Source organism: Channa argus, chromosome 2 (genome assembly GCF_033026475.1).
Source record: "Channa argus isolate prfri chromosome 2, Channa argus male v1.0, whole genome shotgun sequence".
Lineage (NCBI taxonomy): Eukaryota > Metazoa > Chordata > Actinopteri > Anabantiformes > Channidae > Channa > Channa argus.
This window is the reverse complement of record NC_090198.1, coordinates 21,929,214-21,948,000: the sequence shown is the minus strand read 5'-3', so window position 1 is coordinate 21,948,000 and position 18,787 is coordinate 21,929,214. Positions and strand designations below refer to the sequence as shown.

Below are 18,787 nucleotides of genomic sequence, written 5' to 3'. Positions count from 1 at the left end.
ACAACATAAATTCCCAGAAGAAAGCAAAAAGAAACTGTCCATTGTATGATAAAGCTTTTACAAAAACCTTGGCTTTTAGTTAAAACTAATTAAATCTTTAAGGTACAAAATGTTTTAGAAAAGAACAGTCAAGGAAATCCCTGCTCACATTTAATTTTATCATAAATACCTGAAAAAATACCATCTGTCTTATTAAATGAAATAAAGTCAACTATAGAAAACACAAAAATTAAAAAATGTCCATAATTACAGACGAAGTTCTGACTCAACACAGCATGATGCCACATTTTGTCATTCTTTTAATACATAAGTTTATTGAAAATTAAACAGGGACAGAGACATTTAGATGTTGTCAGACAAAGGTGATTAAAAAAACAAATCAGCACAGAAGCAACTGACCATACTGAGTTTTTAATGTGCGGTGATGAAAAGGCTGTGAAATGAGTGATAAAAGACAACAGCAATGAGTTTTACAAAGTCAGAGGGCTCAGATGTTTGTCTTTTTTTGGGAGAGGTTGATTTTGTCACCGAGGCTCAAGGCCATCCCCTGTGGAATGAAGGAGGAAGTTTTTATTGTAACATACTCAAACAAATATGATGCACAGTTCCTAGCGCGGTTAACTTTAATGCAAAAATCACATGTAATAAGCCATTCCATTCCATACTGCTCTTGTCCATTCGGTTCAATTTGTTTTTAAATGAGATATCAGATTAAAAATGTTGTAATTCCAAATGATGAAGTGGTGTCATTACTTGTGTTGAGGTTAAATAAATTCAGACTTTACGTCTCAGATGAATAAAGGTATGTGGAGTCACAGCTTTGACCCACCTGACTTTTGGCTCTAATACGTATGTGTCCGTTGACAGGTGCCTCAGGGCCCAGGTGAATCGGCTTCTCAATGCTGACATTAGCCAGGGCGTCTTCTCCAAAGATAGAACGAGCATAAAGGTTGGCAGCCATGAAGCCACAGAAGCCAGATAGGGCCTGGTTTGTAAGAAGTAGAAGAAAAGAGTTTTATTAGAACCTAATTTACTTTTCTTTGCTCTGCTCTGTTTAATATCTTATACTGACCTTCTCTGGAGTCAGACACTTCATATTAGTGGACTTGAGGATATGTTGGAGGTACTCATTCAGATCGGTTATGTTGGTGTTTACGGTCACCTACCAAAAAGAAAGACTCTATAATGACCCTCTTTCAATTTTTCCAGTTATTGTTATTGATTTGTAGAATGTAAATCAATGTGTTCCCTTAAAAATGGTAGTTGAGAAAACTGCAGAACAATAAACCTAATAAATTGACTGATGATGATGAGCTGCAGTTGATTGATGTCAACAAAGCCAGTCGGACAAAGTAGCACTACAGCGCTTACCTTGTTTTCCCACTCGAACTCTGCCCACATCTGTCTGAATTCTGCATCGGTGCAGGAGGCTGGCTGGATGTAGTCCATGATGTCAATGTGGATGTCACTGAGGACGACGCAGTTTCTGTCACTGGCAGCTCCAGACACATCGTAGACTGAAAAAATCAAAACACCCCCACAAATAAGACAATGTGCTCTGTTTACATTGAGAAAAACACACACAACTTGTACAAATCGCAGTGATACAACATGTCTCTTACCAATGTTGCCAAATATGATGCCATTTTCAGTTGAAGCCACCTTGACATTGGCCTTAATGTTAGCAAAATCATGGGGGGCCAGAGTTAAAGGTGAAGGCTTCTCAACCAACTTTAGATCACCTGTATATTGATAAATTTCATTTTAGAGTACGAAGAAAAAACACAGATTTGACAGACTTGAACCAATAGGTCTACAATTATTCAGCAAGGTAGAAAATAACTAGACTAACCCAAAGTGGCCAGTTCCAGAGTGCAGTTCTGGAGAGTATCACTGGTTTGGTTGACCACTAGCACGTCCAGCACAATATCATACTGGTTGACGTGAACATAGGCTTCAGCATACACTGGGTCTGAGAAACCCGTCAGCTGTGTCACCTAGATTGGAAAAAAATGTATCAAACTTTATCTTTAATTATAATAACATGAGTATTTCCTCAAAGTAAGTGGTTAAGAGTTGTTTTTTGTCATCCATTTCCTAACAGGTTAATAAAGAGTGCACCACAAGAACTTGAGTGGGAGGAAAAATTATTCACTTTTCTTTGTATTAAAAATATTTATACTCATAGCCAAAAATGGAAATAACAATAACTAAAAAGCAAATTATGTGCTGTTTTTTCCACTATGCAATGAAACCGCATCATCAACCATGACAAATATGATACAAAAGGGTATTTTTTAATTAACATATTTCCCAGTTCTCCCGAATGAAAGAGCTCTGCCAGGTTTGTGGTGTACCTTGTTGAGTTTTGAAGCCAGGGGATCAGCAGCCTCCTTTCTCTGAGTGTTGCCCATAGCAGCCAGCAGACTGAGCTGGAACTGGTCCTCTTTAGAAGTCATCTCATTTTTGGCTGTCAGCTGCATAAAGGAGATGGGGTCGTCTGCCTGCACTGTTACATTACGTTTCTCAGACTCTTTCTGTGGCCAGAAAAAAAAGAGCAAGCATAATTATTTTTTTGGAGAATATTACGACACGTACGCATCTTCCAGAAGAATTAACACAACAGAAACTGAAGATAACAATTACTTCAGCTGTGCAGAATGAATACAAAAAATGCAGTAACAGTGATGCTGCTCATGCAAAGGGAAACCAGGGGCCCTAATTTACATATTAATGTTGGATTTTAAGATCATACATTTTTAAAAACACATCACTTCAACATAATGCTACAAACATAATGGCACATTTGCTATAACAACAAAAGAAGGGCTGGATCCACAAATACACCCAAAATGTCTTCCCATCCTCTACTTGTGATTATGCTTAGGTTGTGCCTGACTGTCAGCAGGCTCAGTAAGAAGTTCAGCCTTCTGAGTCAAGTGTAATTACCTTCTGTGACAGTTTTTCTTCCTCCAGTCTGACCGTCAGCATATGTGACAGGGATTTACGGCACTCCTTGTTAAAAATGTCATTCATAAGTGGCGAGCACTCTGACAGGACCTTCAGGCACAGCGAGATGCGGTCCACATCGTCATCTGTAATTGGCTTCTTGGGCAGAGAAGACTTGCCCAGGTGCAGCACAGTGACCATTATCAGCATGGCTTCTGCAACAAACGACTAAGAAGAATGTCAAGAGAGCATTAATTAGATGGAAAGGTGGCTGGGGAAATAATTTTAAATAAGTTGTTACCTTCCTTCAAAGGAAAGAGAACTTACATTTTGTTTCTTTTTGTCTTGAACAATAGCAACATAGCGCAAGGCCACTTTGGTTAGTGTGGTGGCCAGGGAAGCTGCCACGTAGAAGTCTCCATCCATTAGGAACCCTCTGAGTGGGGGTCTGGAACAACAGTAGCAGTGCTTAAGTGAGAGAGCTGGATGCTTTCAATGAGCAAACTCCATATAATCAATGGAATATTGCAATATTTCTCCACAGTGTGCAATTTTTACCTATCCTCTTCTTTCTTTGAGGGCCTGGAGGAGCTGAGGGCACTCTGTGTCACATACGTGCCCATCTCGGTTACCAGCTTCTGTGCTGGGGCTGCACTGACTTCATCATCTGGCTTTACCTCTCCTGTTTCTTTCTTTATCTCATTGTCTACAATTGGAATCTGTCCACATAAGACAAAGACAACGTATATATGTGATAAGTTGGGACTTACTAGTAAGCTTGTGTTACATTGAATTCTAAAAACAATGGACAAACATACCTCTCCCAAGGACCTGCGAACTTCTGTCATCACACTCTGGATGTCTTCCTTTGTGCTGCAGTATTCTCCCAAGATCCACAGTGCTCCCCTGTAGATCCTGAAACACAAAAGTGGTGACAAAGTTCACAAACTAACAAACTTGTTACCATATACTTGTACACTGATTAAATACCAAAACCCCACCAAGTGAATGAAACATCTGACAACCTGGAAAATGCACAGACGTTATAAGGCATGACTCCCAGAAAACAAAAATGTTATGGAAGAGAACAAATCCGGTAAGGTAACGAGTCACTGAAATCTAAGAACAAAAATAAAAGTAGAGTTTTATTTTCTTACATATTTTCACGTTTTGGATGATCTTTTTAATAAGACATCTTTCAGCATACACACATTTGTACACTTTATCTTTATCTAGATTTTTTATTAATCACATCTGGGCACCTCTTTTTTGATTAGAGAAAGTGCCCAACTGCTATTGCTGCATGCTTAAACTGGCTGGTCAGTTCCAGTAGACTTACAGTACTGTCTTCTCATTAGTATGCATTGACAAAAACAATGCTTTACAATTTACCTTCTTATCTATCTCAAATAATTTTACTTTATCTCTTGCTTTATACATTTTTTAAGTTATAGGGGGACAAATTGTGAAAAAAGACCATATTAATATACCCCTGAATGTGCTTATTAAGACTTACTTGACAGTTTTGATGGCATGAAAAACTTCCAGCATCTTCTCGATGATGAGGGGTCGCAAGTTGTCAAATCTCTGAATGGCCTCCCGTACAAACTCCAGCACATCAGCTGCAGCTGCCTCATTAGTGTCACTTAAGAATTCCATCAGCTGTAAATCATATCAACAGATAGAGAAGTAAAAACCTACTGAATAAAGCACAATTCAAGAGCATCTTCTTTTCAATGCACCTAAAATATAGAAAACTCACCACAGGTATAACATTGGCCGCCATATCAGGAAAACGCACGCTGCAAGAGTGGAGGGTGCGCACCAACAGCTGTCTGTACTTGTCAGTGTCTTCATGTTCTGTTACATTGTTTGTCTTTATCACCTCCTTCTTCAAAACGATCACCAACTGGAAAACAAATAGATGTCACTATATTGCCGGTATATTCACATTTATCTGTAAGTCCACGATGAAACATAAAAACAGCAACAAAACATTGATGACTCCAACCTCTTCCACGTTGCGAGATGAAACAAGGTCTAATGCCAGCTGCAATGTCTTCTTTCTGACTTCCAGGTCAGGAGTACTGAGAACACGCAGAATGTCCATCACAAGGTCCTGAGTTAAAAAACAAAACAAAACATTGATGACCACCATAAGATTTGGATATTTTCCTCACACACACACACACACACACATATATATATATATATATATATATATATATATATATATATATATATATATATATATATATATATATATATATATATATATATATATATATATATATATATATATATATATATATATATATATATATACACACACACACACACACGTATATGTGTGTATATATATATATATATATATATATATATATATATATATATATATATATATATATATATATATATATATACACACACACACACACACATACGTATATGTGTGTATATATATATATATATATATATATATATATATATATATATATATATATATATATATATATATATATATATATATATATATATATATATATATATATATATATATGTGAAAATATGGATGTTTGTTTTAATAGCAAATATCGCACCTAAAAAGGCAATATTAGGCAAATATTATACAAATCAAATATTGTTAATTGCATAAAAAACTAAACACAGCCAAAAAGTACCTGAAGTACACGCTCGTGAGTGGGATGCTCCTTCAGTTCAATCAGGCGATCAAGAACAATCAGCTTGACATTGTTATCACTTTCCTTAATAATCAAATCAATGTAGCACTGGGCAGCAGCCTAGAGTTTCACAACACACAGAATGCATAGTTGTACATTGTCCATGCCACATAAGAGTCATACACAAAATTAAAGACAAAGTTTTGGTGATGTACCTTAATGGCTGTGGGAGCACTGGAGAGAGTAACAAGAGTTCCAGCTGCCTCATACTTCACAGCTGGGCTGGAGGACTGCAACAGGTTGTAGATGCAACGGATAAACCGGGCACGCTCAGAGGGGTTAGCATGACAAACCTAACAGAACAAACACAGCAACAGTACAGACATTGAAGCAGCTCTTCTGTTAGTATCCTGTTGTGCTTCAAAGTTAGACAAATAAAAGGTCTTGACTCACTTTGTAAATCAGCTCAACAATGACCAGCTGAAGAATGTCACCAAATGTGTGAACTTGGTCAATACATGTGCTGAGGTAATCCAGAGCTCGATCCTGTGATGTGCAGAAATGTGAAATACACTATTTAAGTTAGGCCTAACTTACAGCATGTAGTGTAAGAAAGAAGAGGATAATATCTTACAAACCTGATCTGCATGAATAAGCATCATGAAAGCATTTCTCTTACAGCTGGCATCTTTCTCATTGACAAGAAAATCGTGAATCAACTCTGGAGCATCTGGGATGAGATGTTCGAAGTTCCTAAAACACACAAATGTCATCAGTTGCTCATTGTGCAATAATGTCTACACACTCAACTGAACATAAAATATAAAACACTTTTTACCTATAGATAGTGTAAATGGCCAGGACAGCATTGCGACGCACATAGCTATGACGATGCTCAAGGCAGGCACGGATTGCTGGCATGAGAGGCTCAAGCAACTCAGACTCCTTCAGCTTGCACAAGAAACGCAGAGTGGAGCCACGGATGAACTCATTGGGATGCTGCAGGTCCTGATGTTAAAAAAAGGCGATTATATCATAATTTGCCACTAAAATCATTATTTTAAAAGTTACACTATTATTACAATATATAAGTCAGAAGACGTTGGTTGAAGCTTAACACATATATTCGGTGGATTTACCATGTCGTAAAAATCTCCTAAAAAATTAACCATCTCCTTCCATTTTACAGTGTTGTTGTGATAAGAATTACGTTCTCTGCTGTTACAGAAGGTGTATTACAATGAAGAGGACAACTGATTGATCATATCATCAGATGATAACAACCACCTGCGTTTTAGTTAGATTACCTTTCTGTAGGCATCACAGACCAGAATCATCTCCTGCAGCAGTTTGCCATCTGGAGTTGTTTTGGGAACAATCTCCCAGAAAACCAGCAAAAGTTTCTTGATGGTGTGATCTTGAAGTGGCAGCACAAAGCGAATTATCGTCATCAGCAGACCTGGCAACTTCTCACCATTCAGGATCATGATTATGACCTTCTTCAGGGCTTCAGTCTTTGCCTTTATCTCCCCCTTTTCTGTTAAAAGATGAATATCCTCATTACTGAAGTAATGATAGGTATTATAATTAGTTTGATAAGCAATAAATCATTTTAGTCATTTGTAAAGGAAAAACAAATCACACAGGTTACAGCTTTCCTACACTGTAGTGATGGTGACACCATATGATGGAACACCAGAGCTTTGAATTGCACTAAATACAGTGCTAAGTGAGAAGTCACCTATGATGTCTCAAGCTTAATCTGGTCTACTAGTGCAGGATGCACTTAGATGTTGGTGGGATGTGAAGATGTGCGGGGCAGCAGTAAGAATTCAAAATTTTGTTTGTTTTTATTACTTGAGTTTGTGTATTTCTATTATTTTGCAATGGCATCAACACTAGAATGAAAGTTATCTCTGAGTATGGGAACATTAAAATTTGATTTCTTCATTTGTTGGTTGTAGACTGGTGACCTGTCTTTTCTCTTACCTAGTGACAGCTGGGATAGATTTAAGCAAACCTCTTTACAGGAAAAGTGGTTCAGATACTTGATAGATGCTTTAACACATCTTCATCTCTGCATTACTAGGATAAATTACAAAATCTAAAGTTTTCACTGAAACTACTTTCTGCTAAAGAAGTAACTCATATGAGATTTGTTTTGACAGTGAGGTGTATATATTATCTTTTATTTGTGTCAGAAAAGAGATAATGTACTTTGCTTTAAAAAAAATTCTCAATGCTGGATGGGTAATACTGAGATGAGGAAAATGTTTTTGGTATTATTTTTTTCCCTCTGCTTAGTTTACTACAGTAATATTTTAGTGCCATAGTTATGCAAGCTATCATTAGGAATAATTACCTAGATCTGTCTTGAGACTGACTTCAGAAGGGGGCTCCGAGTCAGATGTGACATTGATCAGAGTGTAACAAACGTTTTCTGCAGCTGTCATTTTGCTGCTGGGCTTTTATCCGTTTAGAAGAATCCCAAAGAATTCTGCTCACTGGATAGTACCTATGAAATGGAAAAAAGTAGATGTAGTAAATCAAGGACAAAAAAGTACAAAGATTAAATAAAAGCATAAATAAAATGTGAACTTTAATTACAAGATGCTCACATAAACTATGAAAAATGTAGAAATAATCCTGATAGAATTACTGAACACCATCACATCTATAAAACAGAATAAAACATAGCATCATATCTATAAAACAGCTGAACATGTTATTGGAAAATGTTAAAATGAAAATGAATAACTCTTCTTGTCTCTTTAAAACCTAGAGTAGTCAACCAATTACTTTTCTTTACAGGAAAACTGACAAACAGAGTAGACAGAGTCTACAAAGTTTGATTTACCAAATATAACCACTTCTTCACTGTTTGTTGAGTCCAGATTGTTGAAAGCTCATATTACATTCAGGTGATTATGTATACACTGAACAAGAATTGGAAACTTTGTCCTTCATCACTAAGATACTCATTAAGAAGTCATCTCTTAATGGCCTGTGGAAAAAGTGGCAACAACAATAAGCAAAAACGTAAAATATTTTAAACAGCTCTTCTTTCTTTTAAAACTAAAAACTCTTCAGGCACATGCACTATACAATTAAATGACATCCTAACCTAAAAAGTTTTTTTAGTCATGTTAAGCATATTTTTTCAAAAGCTACTGGGTGAACCATTAATTTCTTTATGAACTTTAGTGAACACAAGCATCTACTATTGCAATATTTATTCAATATTACTTTATACTGAAGTTGCCTGTATGTCGTATAAAACACTTTTATTTCATATGCGCGTTTGTTGCAGGAGAGAATATATCCTAATAATAAAGGCCTGGTCAACCAAGTTATTAGAATGTGCCTGTGTGCATTACAGGTGGTCTGGGAAATGGGTGTCTATGACTGCCCCAAGAACATCTGTGTAGTATAATAAGCAGTGTAACCGACACCATATCATGACCAAGACCTTAGTGTATCGATACCAATATAATACCAAAACCAAGTCAAGGCCAAGGAATGGGCTGTTGGAGATTCAGTGTGTTTTTTTCCCCTTTTTCTCCCCCTGTGCTGTCACTCTACTGTGACATGAACGCACACACTAAAGAAAACTCAGAAAGTTAAGACATCTTTTCCTGGAAGTATGAGTGAAAGGTAGCAGGGAGGGGTGACAGCCAATAATTTAAAATCCGAAGTAAGTGAAGTAATTGGCTGCAGGTAATTTGAAGCAGGATGTTTTACATCGAATCTCACTAAATGCTCAGGCAATTTAGTGAACTGGTCAAGACTGGTGGTCTTGACCAGTCTTGAAAAGAAATTCTCAGTCCTCTCAATCCTCTCTGAGACCAAGACGAGACCAAGTGAAAATGCGGCAGAGACTGAGTCCTTAAAAAAGTGTAGATAAAATGTAGAAAGTGGAAGGGGAGTGATTGCTTATTTAACAATTATAGTAGATTCAGACTTTAGGTTCCTGTACATTATTTAAGTAAACTTTAAATTTCTACAGCAATTCAGAATAAAATATTGGACTTTTACCCCACTACAAGGACGTGAAAAGTACTTTATTAATACCAGACGGAAATTACTTTGTCTTTTTGCAGCTGTTCTCTGTTCCCAAACAAATGAAAATAACCACTATAACCATTCTGTCGGCTTAATTATCTAAAGCTCAATATCAACAAAACAAAAGAATTGTAGGTGGACTTAGAATCTAAGTCTCTTGGCAGTCTTCTCTCAATTTGTGGTGAGGAGGAGGAGGTTGTAACAGACTACAAGTACCAGGGAGTCAACGTAGACAATTAAGTGGAACAGACAATACACTTGGCTCCAATTTATGAAAAACAGACTAAAAGCTGACTGTATTGTAGTAACATTACAGATGTATCACACAAAACACGTAACATTTTAAGAATGCCTTATAATCGTACTTTTATGTTACTGTAAGTAAATTCCCTTATAATTACTCAGATAATACTCAATTTACATCGTGGTTGTCGTGAATGCAGCATATTACTTACTTATGACTTTTACATTGTTAAATTATATAGTATTAAAAGAAGCCTTTATATACTTCTATACTTCATCATTTTCATGAGGTCACGATTACAAGTCATAACATTTTGTTTTGCATTTACTACCGATTTGGAGTGTAATAACTACAGTTTTACCTCACAAAACTGCAGAAAAGTGCTGTCACAGCTAAACTTACAATATTCCCGTAGGCAAATAAAGCAAGTAAAAAAAACTGACAAGGAACCTCAACAGTCTTGTACAATGCAGCTTCTGCCACAGCGGGGATGACCCTGCTTCCGATATCAACAATAATGGTGCAGCAAAACCTCAATAAAACGCAAACCCATATTAGTAGTTCGACTATTTAAATGGTTCGATTACTCTAAGATATAACATTAACGCCCGGTTCAGTTGCTAACTAGCTAATGTGAGCTAACGCCTGCTTAGCTTGTGCCCAGGCTGAAATGGAGGACAGTACGTTAGCTAGTTAGATGTCGAAGCTGTTACACCGGTCAAAAAAAACAAAACACCACTCGTCTTAGTTAAAATTAAGTTGATTAACATACCTAAGTGCACAACAATTATCCTCTGAAGTGACCTTCGATATCCAGCTAGGGGTATTTACATCTGTAAAAAGAAGCAGCTCCTCTGGACGAGTTGTCTCCTCGGCTCTCCACTACTTCCTCGTGACGTGGAAGATTACTTTCTGAGCCACATCACTACTACCGTGCGTCAGAAGGGTCAAACACGTGAGGAAAAAACGCGAAAGCAGAAAATGCCTCCAGTTCTTTTAAAATCGTTTGTAATCACAAGTTTCTGTGCAGAAACTATCATAAGGTCTTTGGTAAGACAGGGACCAATTGCAATTGGTCATGTAGGCTTTTTATCTACAGATATTACACTAGCCCCATTAACATAGGCGAGTTTCTGAGAGAAGCTGGAGACAAACCACTTGCTGCAGGCTGTCCTCTATTTGTCCACAGAGTGGTTTTGTAAAGCCTGAGGGATTCACCCCATCACGATAAAGTGCAACATATACCAACACACACACTGTGTAATTAGAGTTTTAAAACATCTCCTCAAATCTTACATCGTCCACCACAGCAGCCCCAATGCTTTAGTTATGGTTATTTTGTTATTTTGCCCTGCGTCAATCTGCATTGAGATTAAATGCTATAAGGGGAGTCCTACCCAACTTTCTCAACTTTGTGCTTTCAACAGACTTCTTATATGGTTCGTCACATTGCAAGTATTTCTGCTAAGAGAAGCCACAGGTGTTAAAGTGTTGCACAGAGGGGAGGTTTATTTTACCAATTGCTTCCTCTCATTGTCACAGTTTACACTACATCTGTACTCAGCTGGACCAGCTACACAATGTTATGTGTGAGGCTTTTAACTAAGTATATTTAGAGTTTTTTCTGTTCCTGTTTTAACATATTTCTAATTACAATTTCTTGTAGGCTCTCTTTAACACACTCACACACTGTTGCGCTGTTCAAAATAGAGAAGGACTACGACTTATTCTCAGAACAAGATTTTATTGTTTTAGTTCAATCCTGGTTACAAGTAATCTGAATAAGAATAATATGAACAGAAGTGAAAATATAACCAGAGCTCCGGGTCAGAGTTCTTCCCTAGTGACAACACAAAGATTGTCAGGGCACGAAGTCTGACATCTGTCTCTCCCTGGACCCAATTATATATAGACAGCCTCCTTATTTTCCCTGTTGCATCCCTCGCAGCTGGCTCCAGCTCCCTGCTTTGGTATCCCCAAGACAACCTCCCTCAACCAATAAAATAGACTTTATTCACACACACACACACACACACCTGTTTTTCAGATTCAGTTCTATTCTGTACAGCACTTTCATTCATGCTCTGTTTTTAACCTCCTGAGTTGCACAAATGCACTTTGTGATACTTACTTCTTATTATGAGTACAACAGTATTTCAATACATATCTAATAGCATAATATTTTCTACAATCTATTGTCATAATATTTTCTACAATCTATTACCATAATATTTTCTACAATCTATCAGCATAATATTTTCCACAACACATACACAAATAATTCCCTTAAAACCCTTACAATTGATTTTTGATTATCCCTATTCCCTGAAGAAGTTATTATATACACATTGCTTAAATATGTCTGTAATAACAACATCTTAAAATATTGAGTTGCTATCAAAAAGAAAACTGTGAAACTAGCAGATGTTCACATTGTGGAAAAATGTTGCTCCTGTTTTGTATTTAAACAAAAGAGAGACAAAACACACATTCAAAACCAAGTACTCAGTATTTGTTGTAACTAGTTTACATCTTGGACAGCGTACCACATTTTTCACATCGACTAACAATTTGCACTTTGGGGATTATTGTTATATCAGGTCTCACTGTTGCAATGTTCTTGAGACTTGGTCACTCTATCACGAACACCAAAAAACAATTTATAATGCAAAGACTGACCCCCAGTAATTAAGTAAGGCCATTTAAAACTGATCATGAAGGCATGCAGCACCCTCCAGTGGAAGTTTAGCCTTAGTGACGCAGTGCATAGAAACTGAAATGAACCGGTTTTTTAAAATGAAAATAGTTCAAATATTTCATTATTTCTTTCTCAGCCTAAAACAACAATGTAACAACTAGTGGCCAAAGACCCAAAATGAAAATTGTACTGCAGTATTTAGGTTCTCTGAATACCTCGCTTCCAATTACTGAGAATTACTTTTTATGGCAACCCTGATGGATGAACAATATGACATAATTATATATTAAAATGGTGTTAGGGTACTAATATATTTTATCCTTCTATTATATCTATTGACACATTATAAAATATATAAAACACATATATATAAAAACACATTTTAAGATCAAAATAAATAATGAATTTACCTCTAACAAGTATTGTCTGCACAAGTGACACTGATATATTTTCATCAGCATCTAATTTTGCAATGTGTGCCATTGTTTTTAAGGACCATGGTCTTATATAGTACACAGAGACACATGCAGTTTCTTGTGGGTTGTGGGCACTTGCTTTATTTTTTTTTTTATTGTCACGTGTTCTTTCTTTGTATCCCCATTGTTTTTAGCTGTATGCTTTTAAATGTAAGTGCACTGAGTTTAATTGCAATAAAATATTGTATTAACAAAACTGCCTGTCCACAGTCCCCTTTTACAGCAGACATGTTAACCTGTCACAGCAGCAGGTGTAACTAATTACATTAAAAGTGTCTCTGTCCTTTTAAAAGGTTCCAGTAAACCATGCCTGTGAGCCAGTATAATGCATCTGGAACTGGCAAACCTAAGTGGTATGCAATCATCATCCATATTAATAATTACACCTGTGCTTTTTCTGCTGTGACATGTCAAAGTGTACACTGTTTAATAGGCCAATTAGCTGTCTGTGGTAGGTCCAAGACTACTCTGTAACAACACAGTTGCTTAAGTTGGCCAGAGCACAATTGTAGCTTAAACAAACTCAATACTTAGTTAAAAGAACAGGCTAGACTACTGTAAAAGAAAAGTACCACTTGAAATACTTTATTTATGCTTATGTGGCTACTTAAAATCTACTTAAAATATAAAACTACTCCACGAAGAAAACAATGAATTTTAAATATATTTTGATTCAGATGACAGCACAAATGGACACGTCTAGTCCAGATTCTTTAAACATACTTTTAAAAGATAGAAATGTGGCAAGTGAAATTCAGAAACACCAGGAGAAATAAGGACAACAATCTGTTTTATCAAAGGAGCCTGGTGTGGAACAAACACAGGCAAAAGCGGAACCAATTTGTTGAGAAGTTATAGGTTATTAATTGATTATATATTTTGATATGGATCTTCTTCAGCAATCAGTAAGTAGCTACTGCAGTACGGCATTTCACTCTGGAATATGGAGTAAAAGAAATTAAATGGAAATATTTAAGTAAAGCCCCTTACAATAGTAGGCTACCTACATATAATTCTAAATCAATATAGTTACTTATCCCCTCTGCATATATGCTTCACATGAAAATATAAAAATTGTAAACTAACAGAATCTTTCTTACCTTAGAACATGATGCCAACAAGCTAGATTACGTTCCACGTTTGTGGAAGCCCTTGTTTTTAGCCACCTATAGTGCATTTTGCCAATTATAATTAAAAAAAAAACGCCTTTACATATATTTCTAACAACCACTACCACAGCCGGTCACAGTAGCATTTAGATCAGTGTAATCGGCAATCGTCTACGATACCAGGCACAAGGCAGGAGAACTACACGATCCCAGAGCAAAGCGATGGCGGTGGGGGGAACACTTTGGCTAAAAGTCCAATTATTTTAAGACTTATAAATATTATTTCAACATCAGGTAACTAGACTATTGCCAAGATAATTTAATCTATGTAATACGTTGGTATGACGTTCAATTATGAAAAGAAACAGTTAATTTAATTGAAGAAATCAAGTCTAAAAAACTCTTATTTTGAACTACTTCATAATTATTAATAATGATAATAATAATGATAATAAGCTTTGGATTGGATGATTAAATTGTAAAACGTCACTTTTAGTCGTAATTATTATTATTTTTTTTGATACTCATCGATTGGTATTATGATACAGCTGAGGTCCAAAGCTCCACGGGACGAAGGCCTGAGGTGTGAGCCGTGGCCTGTAGGCGGCCACAGAGAGCTCGGTTTCTGTAAAAACAACATCTCACCTTCTTTCTTTAGTCCAAGTGCTGGAGCACGTTTGGCTGACCATGGAGTGGGTTTACTGTCATGTGGTTCAGCGTTAACGCGGCGTGAATCGTGCAACACGGAGACTTTTGAGCGGATCCGAGTAGCCTCAGTCGAGCCATGGCTGCACGGGAGGAAGGAGAGACTTTGCACAGTAAAACAAGACACCACGACGGAGCTGGAAGTGTAAACCGCTCAGAGGGCTTCAGGAACGGCTATGTGAAGAGCTGCGTCACCCCCCTTAAACAGGACCATCAGAGGGGATTTTTGTTCAACGTGTGCAGGTTTTGCAACCAAGACATCCTTAATTCAAAACTGTTAAAGGTCTCTGCCTTCTACGTCGGCGCATTTGTAATTTTCGCGGTTTCTTTTCTAATTTCTAGGAGCTTGCAAAGTGACTCGCTATGGGATTTGCGGACTTTTTTGTCGGGCTTCTCCCAGTCCATCAGTCCTTTATTCAGCATAGGATGTGCTTTCTTCTTTCTGACGTTTTACCTGAGAAGGAAAAAGAAAGAGAGCAACAAATGTTGGCTCATGTCACTGCCAGCATCGTGTTACCTCGGGGATTTTTTGGTTTTGCGGTTTTTGCAGTGGGGAGAGGACCAGCACCAGATGCAAATGGTGGGCAGGTTGTTCTTCGTTTTGGGATGTGTGGGTCTGCTGACACTGATCCCCACTCTCAAACTCAAACACAGTGTTCTCATACTGGTGTTCGCCAGCATCGTGTGGCTTGTTTCCTTCACAAGTTTGAGCAGTCTGCCCGCCCTGCTCAGACCTCTCCTCGCCTGCTTTGCGGGGGCATCTGGCTCCTTGTTGGGGCTCAGTTTTGATCGTTATTACCCGTCGAGGGAAGCACCGAGTGGGATTTCCAGCGCCGAGGAAAAGGTGCCTGTGATCCGACCTAGGAGAAGGTCCAGCTGCGTTTCACTGGGGGAAACATCCACCAGCTATTATGGCAGCTGTAAAATGCCCCGCAGACCCTCGTTACCCTGTATATCCAGAGAACAGGTAGGTCTCCCGCTGCAGGACCACGTCTTGTTGTTGTTGCAAAAGTGGGGCCTCTGATCCTCCACAGCCACGGCGAGTGCACATGTGCATCAGGGGCAAAAACATTCAGCCTACTGTGAAAAGGCATATCGAACTACTGTAGAAATCATTCCCTCACAGAACAAAACTGCACCAAAGAATCAGCCAAACATGTAGTAATGCTGCAAATTACACACAGTTGGTGATAAAACAGAACACATGTTGTTATTATGAATGACCTAATAAAGCTGTGACAGGCTTTTCAAAGCAGGAGGCAATTAGGTATCATTGTTTACAGTTGTTATTATACAGGACTACATCAGAAATGTACATACAGAGTCAAGGTTTTTCATCAATATTGGAAAAAGATCCTCTATAGCTCCTAAATCCCTAAGAATGTGAGCCTTTTGCTTTGGGATTGTGTCTTCAGCTTTGTCTGTTGACATTTTATTGAGAACTCATTGGTTATCTACAACAGAAACTTTTACACGTTTGTCTTGACAGTGATCCGTGCACACCATGCTGTCAGAATAACAATAAAAACCAGCAGCGGAGCTGGTGATGTGGCCTGCTGTTGTGCTCAGTGACTGAAGTCATCAAGGCAACTTGATGATGGACACATGCAGGGACTTTTTGTTTGCCTCCACACACTGGCCCATGTAGGCTGTGTGAAAACATTCTGTGTACACACACGAGCTAACGGGTCTACTGCAATGTGAGCGGCTTTCTACTTTGCATCACTTTTGTAAACCAATACGCCTATATCAAGTGATATCCATCCAAACTGCCATGTTGCTTATACTTTGTTGTAAGGAAAAAAACCTTATTGTATCACTATTATTGTTGTTGAACAATGTTAAGAACACAACACGTCGTTGTATAGTGGAAGCCAAGCCATCAGCTCACACACATTGTTTTTGTGTCCTTCGAGCTTTTGTTAGAAATGATAAGAGAACAAAAAATGCATGTCCAGTTTGTCTTCGTTGCGCTATTTCCAGCAGTTGTTTTCCACCTCATTGTGTTTTAGGCTATTAGTAGATTAGCAGTCACACTGAGTTAGGCCTGTAACAGTGCATGACAACTAAACCTGAAAAATGGCTTGAATTATACCAGACGTAGGAAAAACTTTAGGACCCTGCTTTGACTAATACACCTTTTATATTCAGTGGGATAGACAAACATTATTTTCTGCATCTTCTTAAAAGTAAGTTTTCCAAGAGGAGCCTCAACTCCATCATTGGCTGAAATATTTACAATTTCACCTAAAATTAAGCATTTTCTGGACCCCATTTGGAGATATAAGTTGCTGCAATTGTATTTGAAAATCGTTTGATTTGACCTTGATTATCAGTGCAATTCATGCCAGCACTGTTGCTATTTGACATATTTGACTCAGCTTACGTCTCTTGTAGTTACTTGCAACCCATTATGTACTTCAGTGTTGACATATTTACGACTTAAATCTGTCTGATGTTTTAGAGTAAAACTGATTGCTCCCCCGTAGTTAGTTTTTCAGTGTCTCTGAAGATAGGTATACAGCAGCTGTTACACCGAAAGTACCACACACAATCATTTTTAGTTAGGTACTATAGTTGATAAAAGGACAATGCTTTTGATTTTTATATATATATATATATATATATATATATATATATATATATATATATATATATTATTTTTTATTTTGTTTTAATACATATTTTTAATTGCTCATTACTTTTCTGGTTCATTTGCCCTGTTAGTTGTGTGACCCACAGTCCCTAACAGATCATATTAAACAATTTTTCTGCTCTGTAAAATTACGTAAATAAGAAAATGTGAAAAGAGCAGCGCAACTTGTGCAGAAGTGCTGGAAAAGACATTACTGATGTAGTCATGAACACTTATGAGCTGAGTATACGTCTGAGTATAAGGAACCCAACTTGGAGGCCAGTGATTAGCATTTAAAAGGGACAAAACAGTGCAAATGCTCTTCTCTGTGTGGGTTTCCTTTGGGAAATGCCAGTCAGATGCATTATTGACTGAATTGGCTGTTGGTTGAGAATTTTGTGATGTGAGTGTGTCTCTGTAGGTGTCAGCTTTATGATGCAGCTTACTGGAAACCTGTCTGGTGTGTTGTGAACACTTCATGCTGGGATAGATCTTATTTGCTGGGATGGTGTGATATCTAACAGTAGTAGCTGTCTAGCACATAATGTAGGGGAGAATTGTTTTGTAATGTTTTTTTTTTATACTCTCAAGATTTTGGGAATGTTTTAAATTGTATCCACTGATGGGACTAAGCTTTTCCTTTCACTGAATTGATAGTCAGTGAGGAAGAACTGTATATTAGAAATAACATTTCGTAGTGTGACTGCTCTATATAGTAATGAGTGATTTCATACAAAACCGACAGTTTGCGTCAGAGGCAGGAAAACTGAGACAGAAGGAAGATTCAAAAAGAGTTACTCAGGGTTCACTGCTGATCTCTGTTCTTCATCTTTACACACATTTCGCACAAAAACTGTCTCGCCAACTAACACACACACACGCACACACACCATGTCCCTTTTCTAAAAAATGTAGAGGGCCATTGTTTTGTTTTTCTTGTCTTCTAGTAATGGAGGGGGGCTGCTGTTTGTTTTTTTGTTTTTAAATATGCATTTTTCACCCCCACAGGAACTTGGTTGAATAGAGTTTAGTAGATAAAAGTCAAGCCCAAGTCTCAGCATCAACTTAACTAGATAATACTGGCAAAAAGAAAAAACTAAAAATTTTCTCACATCTTTGACTTTTGATCATTTCACACCTGCCTGTTTTCTTTTGAAATTAAGTGTCAGATGTTTTTAAAAACATGTGAGAAACCCCCCCCCCCAAAAAAAGATCCTTTTAACAGTTT

The 18,787-nt window shown here is 37.4% G+C and overlaps 2 protein-coding genes across 3 annotated transcripts in view; one reads left to right on the top strand and one right to left on the bottom strand.

Annotated features, from left to right (window-relative positions):
* Nucleotides 1-286: 286 nt before the first annotated feature.
* copb1 (COPI coat complex subunit beta 1) lies at nucleotides 287-10,858 on the bottom strand. 2 transcript variants are annotated; one of them, XM_067496417.1, is made up of 22 exons: nucleotides 10,709-10,858; nucleotides 7,993-8,145; nucleotides 6,938-7,167; nucleotides 6,469-6,638; nucleotides 6,269-6,383; nucleotides 6,084-6,176; nucleotides 5,846-5,983; nucleotides 5,631-5,750; nucleotides 4,961-5,068; nucleotides 4,712-4,858; nucleotides 4,466-4,611; nucleotides 3,768-3,864; nucleotides 3,508-3,668; nucleotides 3,277-3,397; nucleotides 2,950-3,177; nucleotides 2,358-2,537; nucleotides 1,853-1,997; nucleotides 1,623-1,742; nucleotides 1,372-1,517; nucleotides 1,073-1,162; nucleotides 830-985; nucleotides 287-547 (listed from the first exon to the last, which is right to left on the bottom strand). In XM_067496417.1, exons 2-22 carry the CDS (start codon nucleotides 8,081-8,083, stop codon nucleotides 488-490), a joined length of 2,862 nt encoding a protein of 953 aa, XP_067352518.1. In that variant the 5' UTR covers nucleotides 8,084-8,145; nucleotides 10,709-10,858; the 3' UTR covers nucleotides 287-487. The 2 variants fall into 2 exon arrangements, with proteins under 2 accessions (XP_067352518.1, XP_067352519.1); XM_067496418.1 differs by lacking the exon at nucleotides 10,709-10,858 and having other exon boundaries at nucleotides 6,938-7,193; nucleotides 7,993-8,124.
* Nucleotides 10,859-14,858: 4,000 nt separating this feature from the next.
* The window catches only part of pde3b (phosphodiesterase 3B), a 40,522-nt gene continuing 36,593 nt past the window's right edge, over nucleotides 14,859-18,787 (top strand). Inside the window, exon 1 of the mRNA XM_067496412.1 lies at nucleotides 14,859-15,891. Coding sequence (XP_067352513.1) covers nucleotides 15,004-15,891 — 888 coding nt within the window. The 5' untranslated portion in view covers nucleotides 14,859-15,003. The remainder of the gene's footprint in view (nucleotides 15,892-18,787) is intronic.

Bases quoted from the DNA above. Each gene is read 5' to 3' on its own strand.
- copb1 (XM_067496417.1), bottom strand. From the start codon at position 8,083: ATGACAGCTGCAGAAAACGTTTGTTACACTCTGATCAATGTCACATCT. The intron at 6,639-6,937 runs GTAATCTAACTA...TTTTAACATCAG, and splicing joins TCTGTGATGCCTACAGAAAG to GACCTGCAGCATCCCAATGA. The intron at 1,998-2,357 runs GTACACCACAAA...TTTCCAATCTAG, and splicing joins TGGCTTCAAAACTCAACAAG to GTGACACAGCTGACGGGTTT.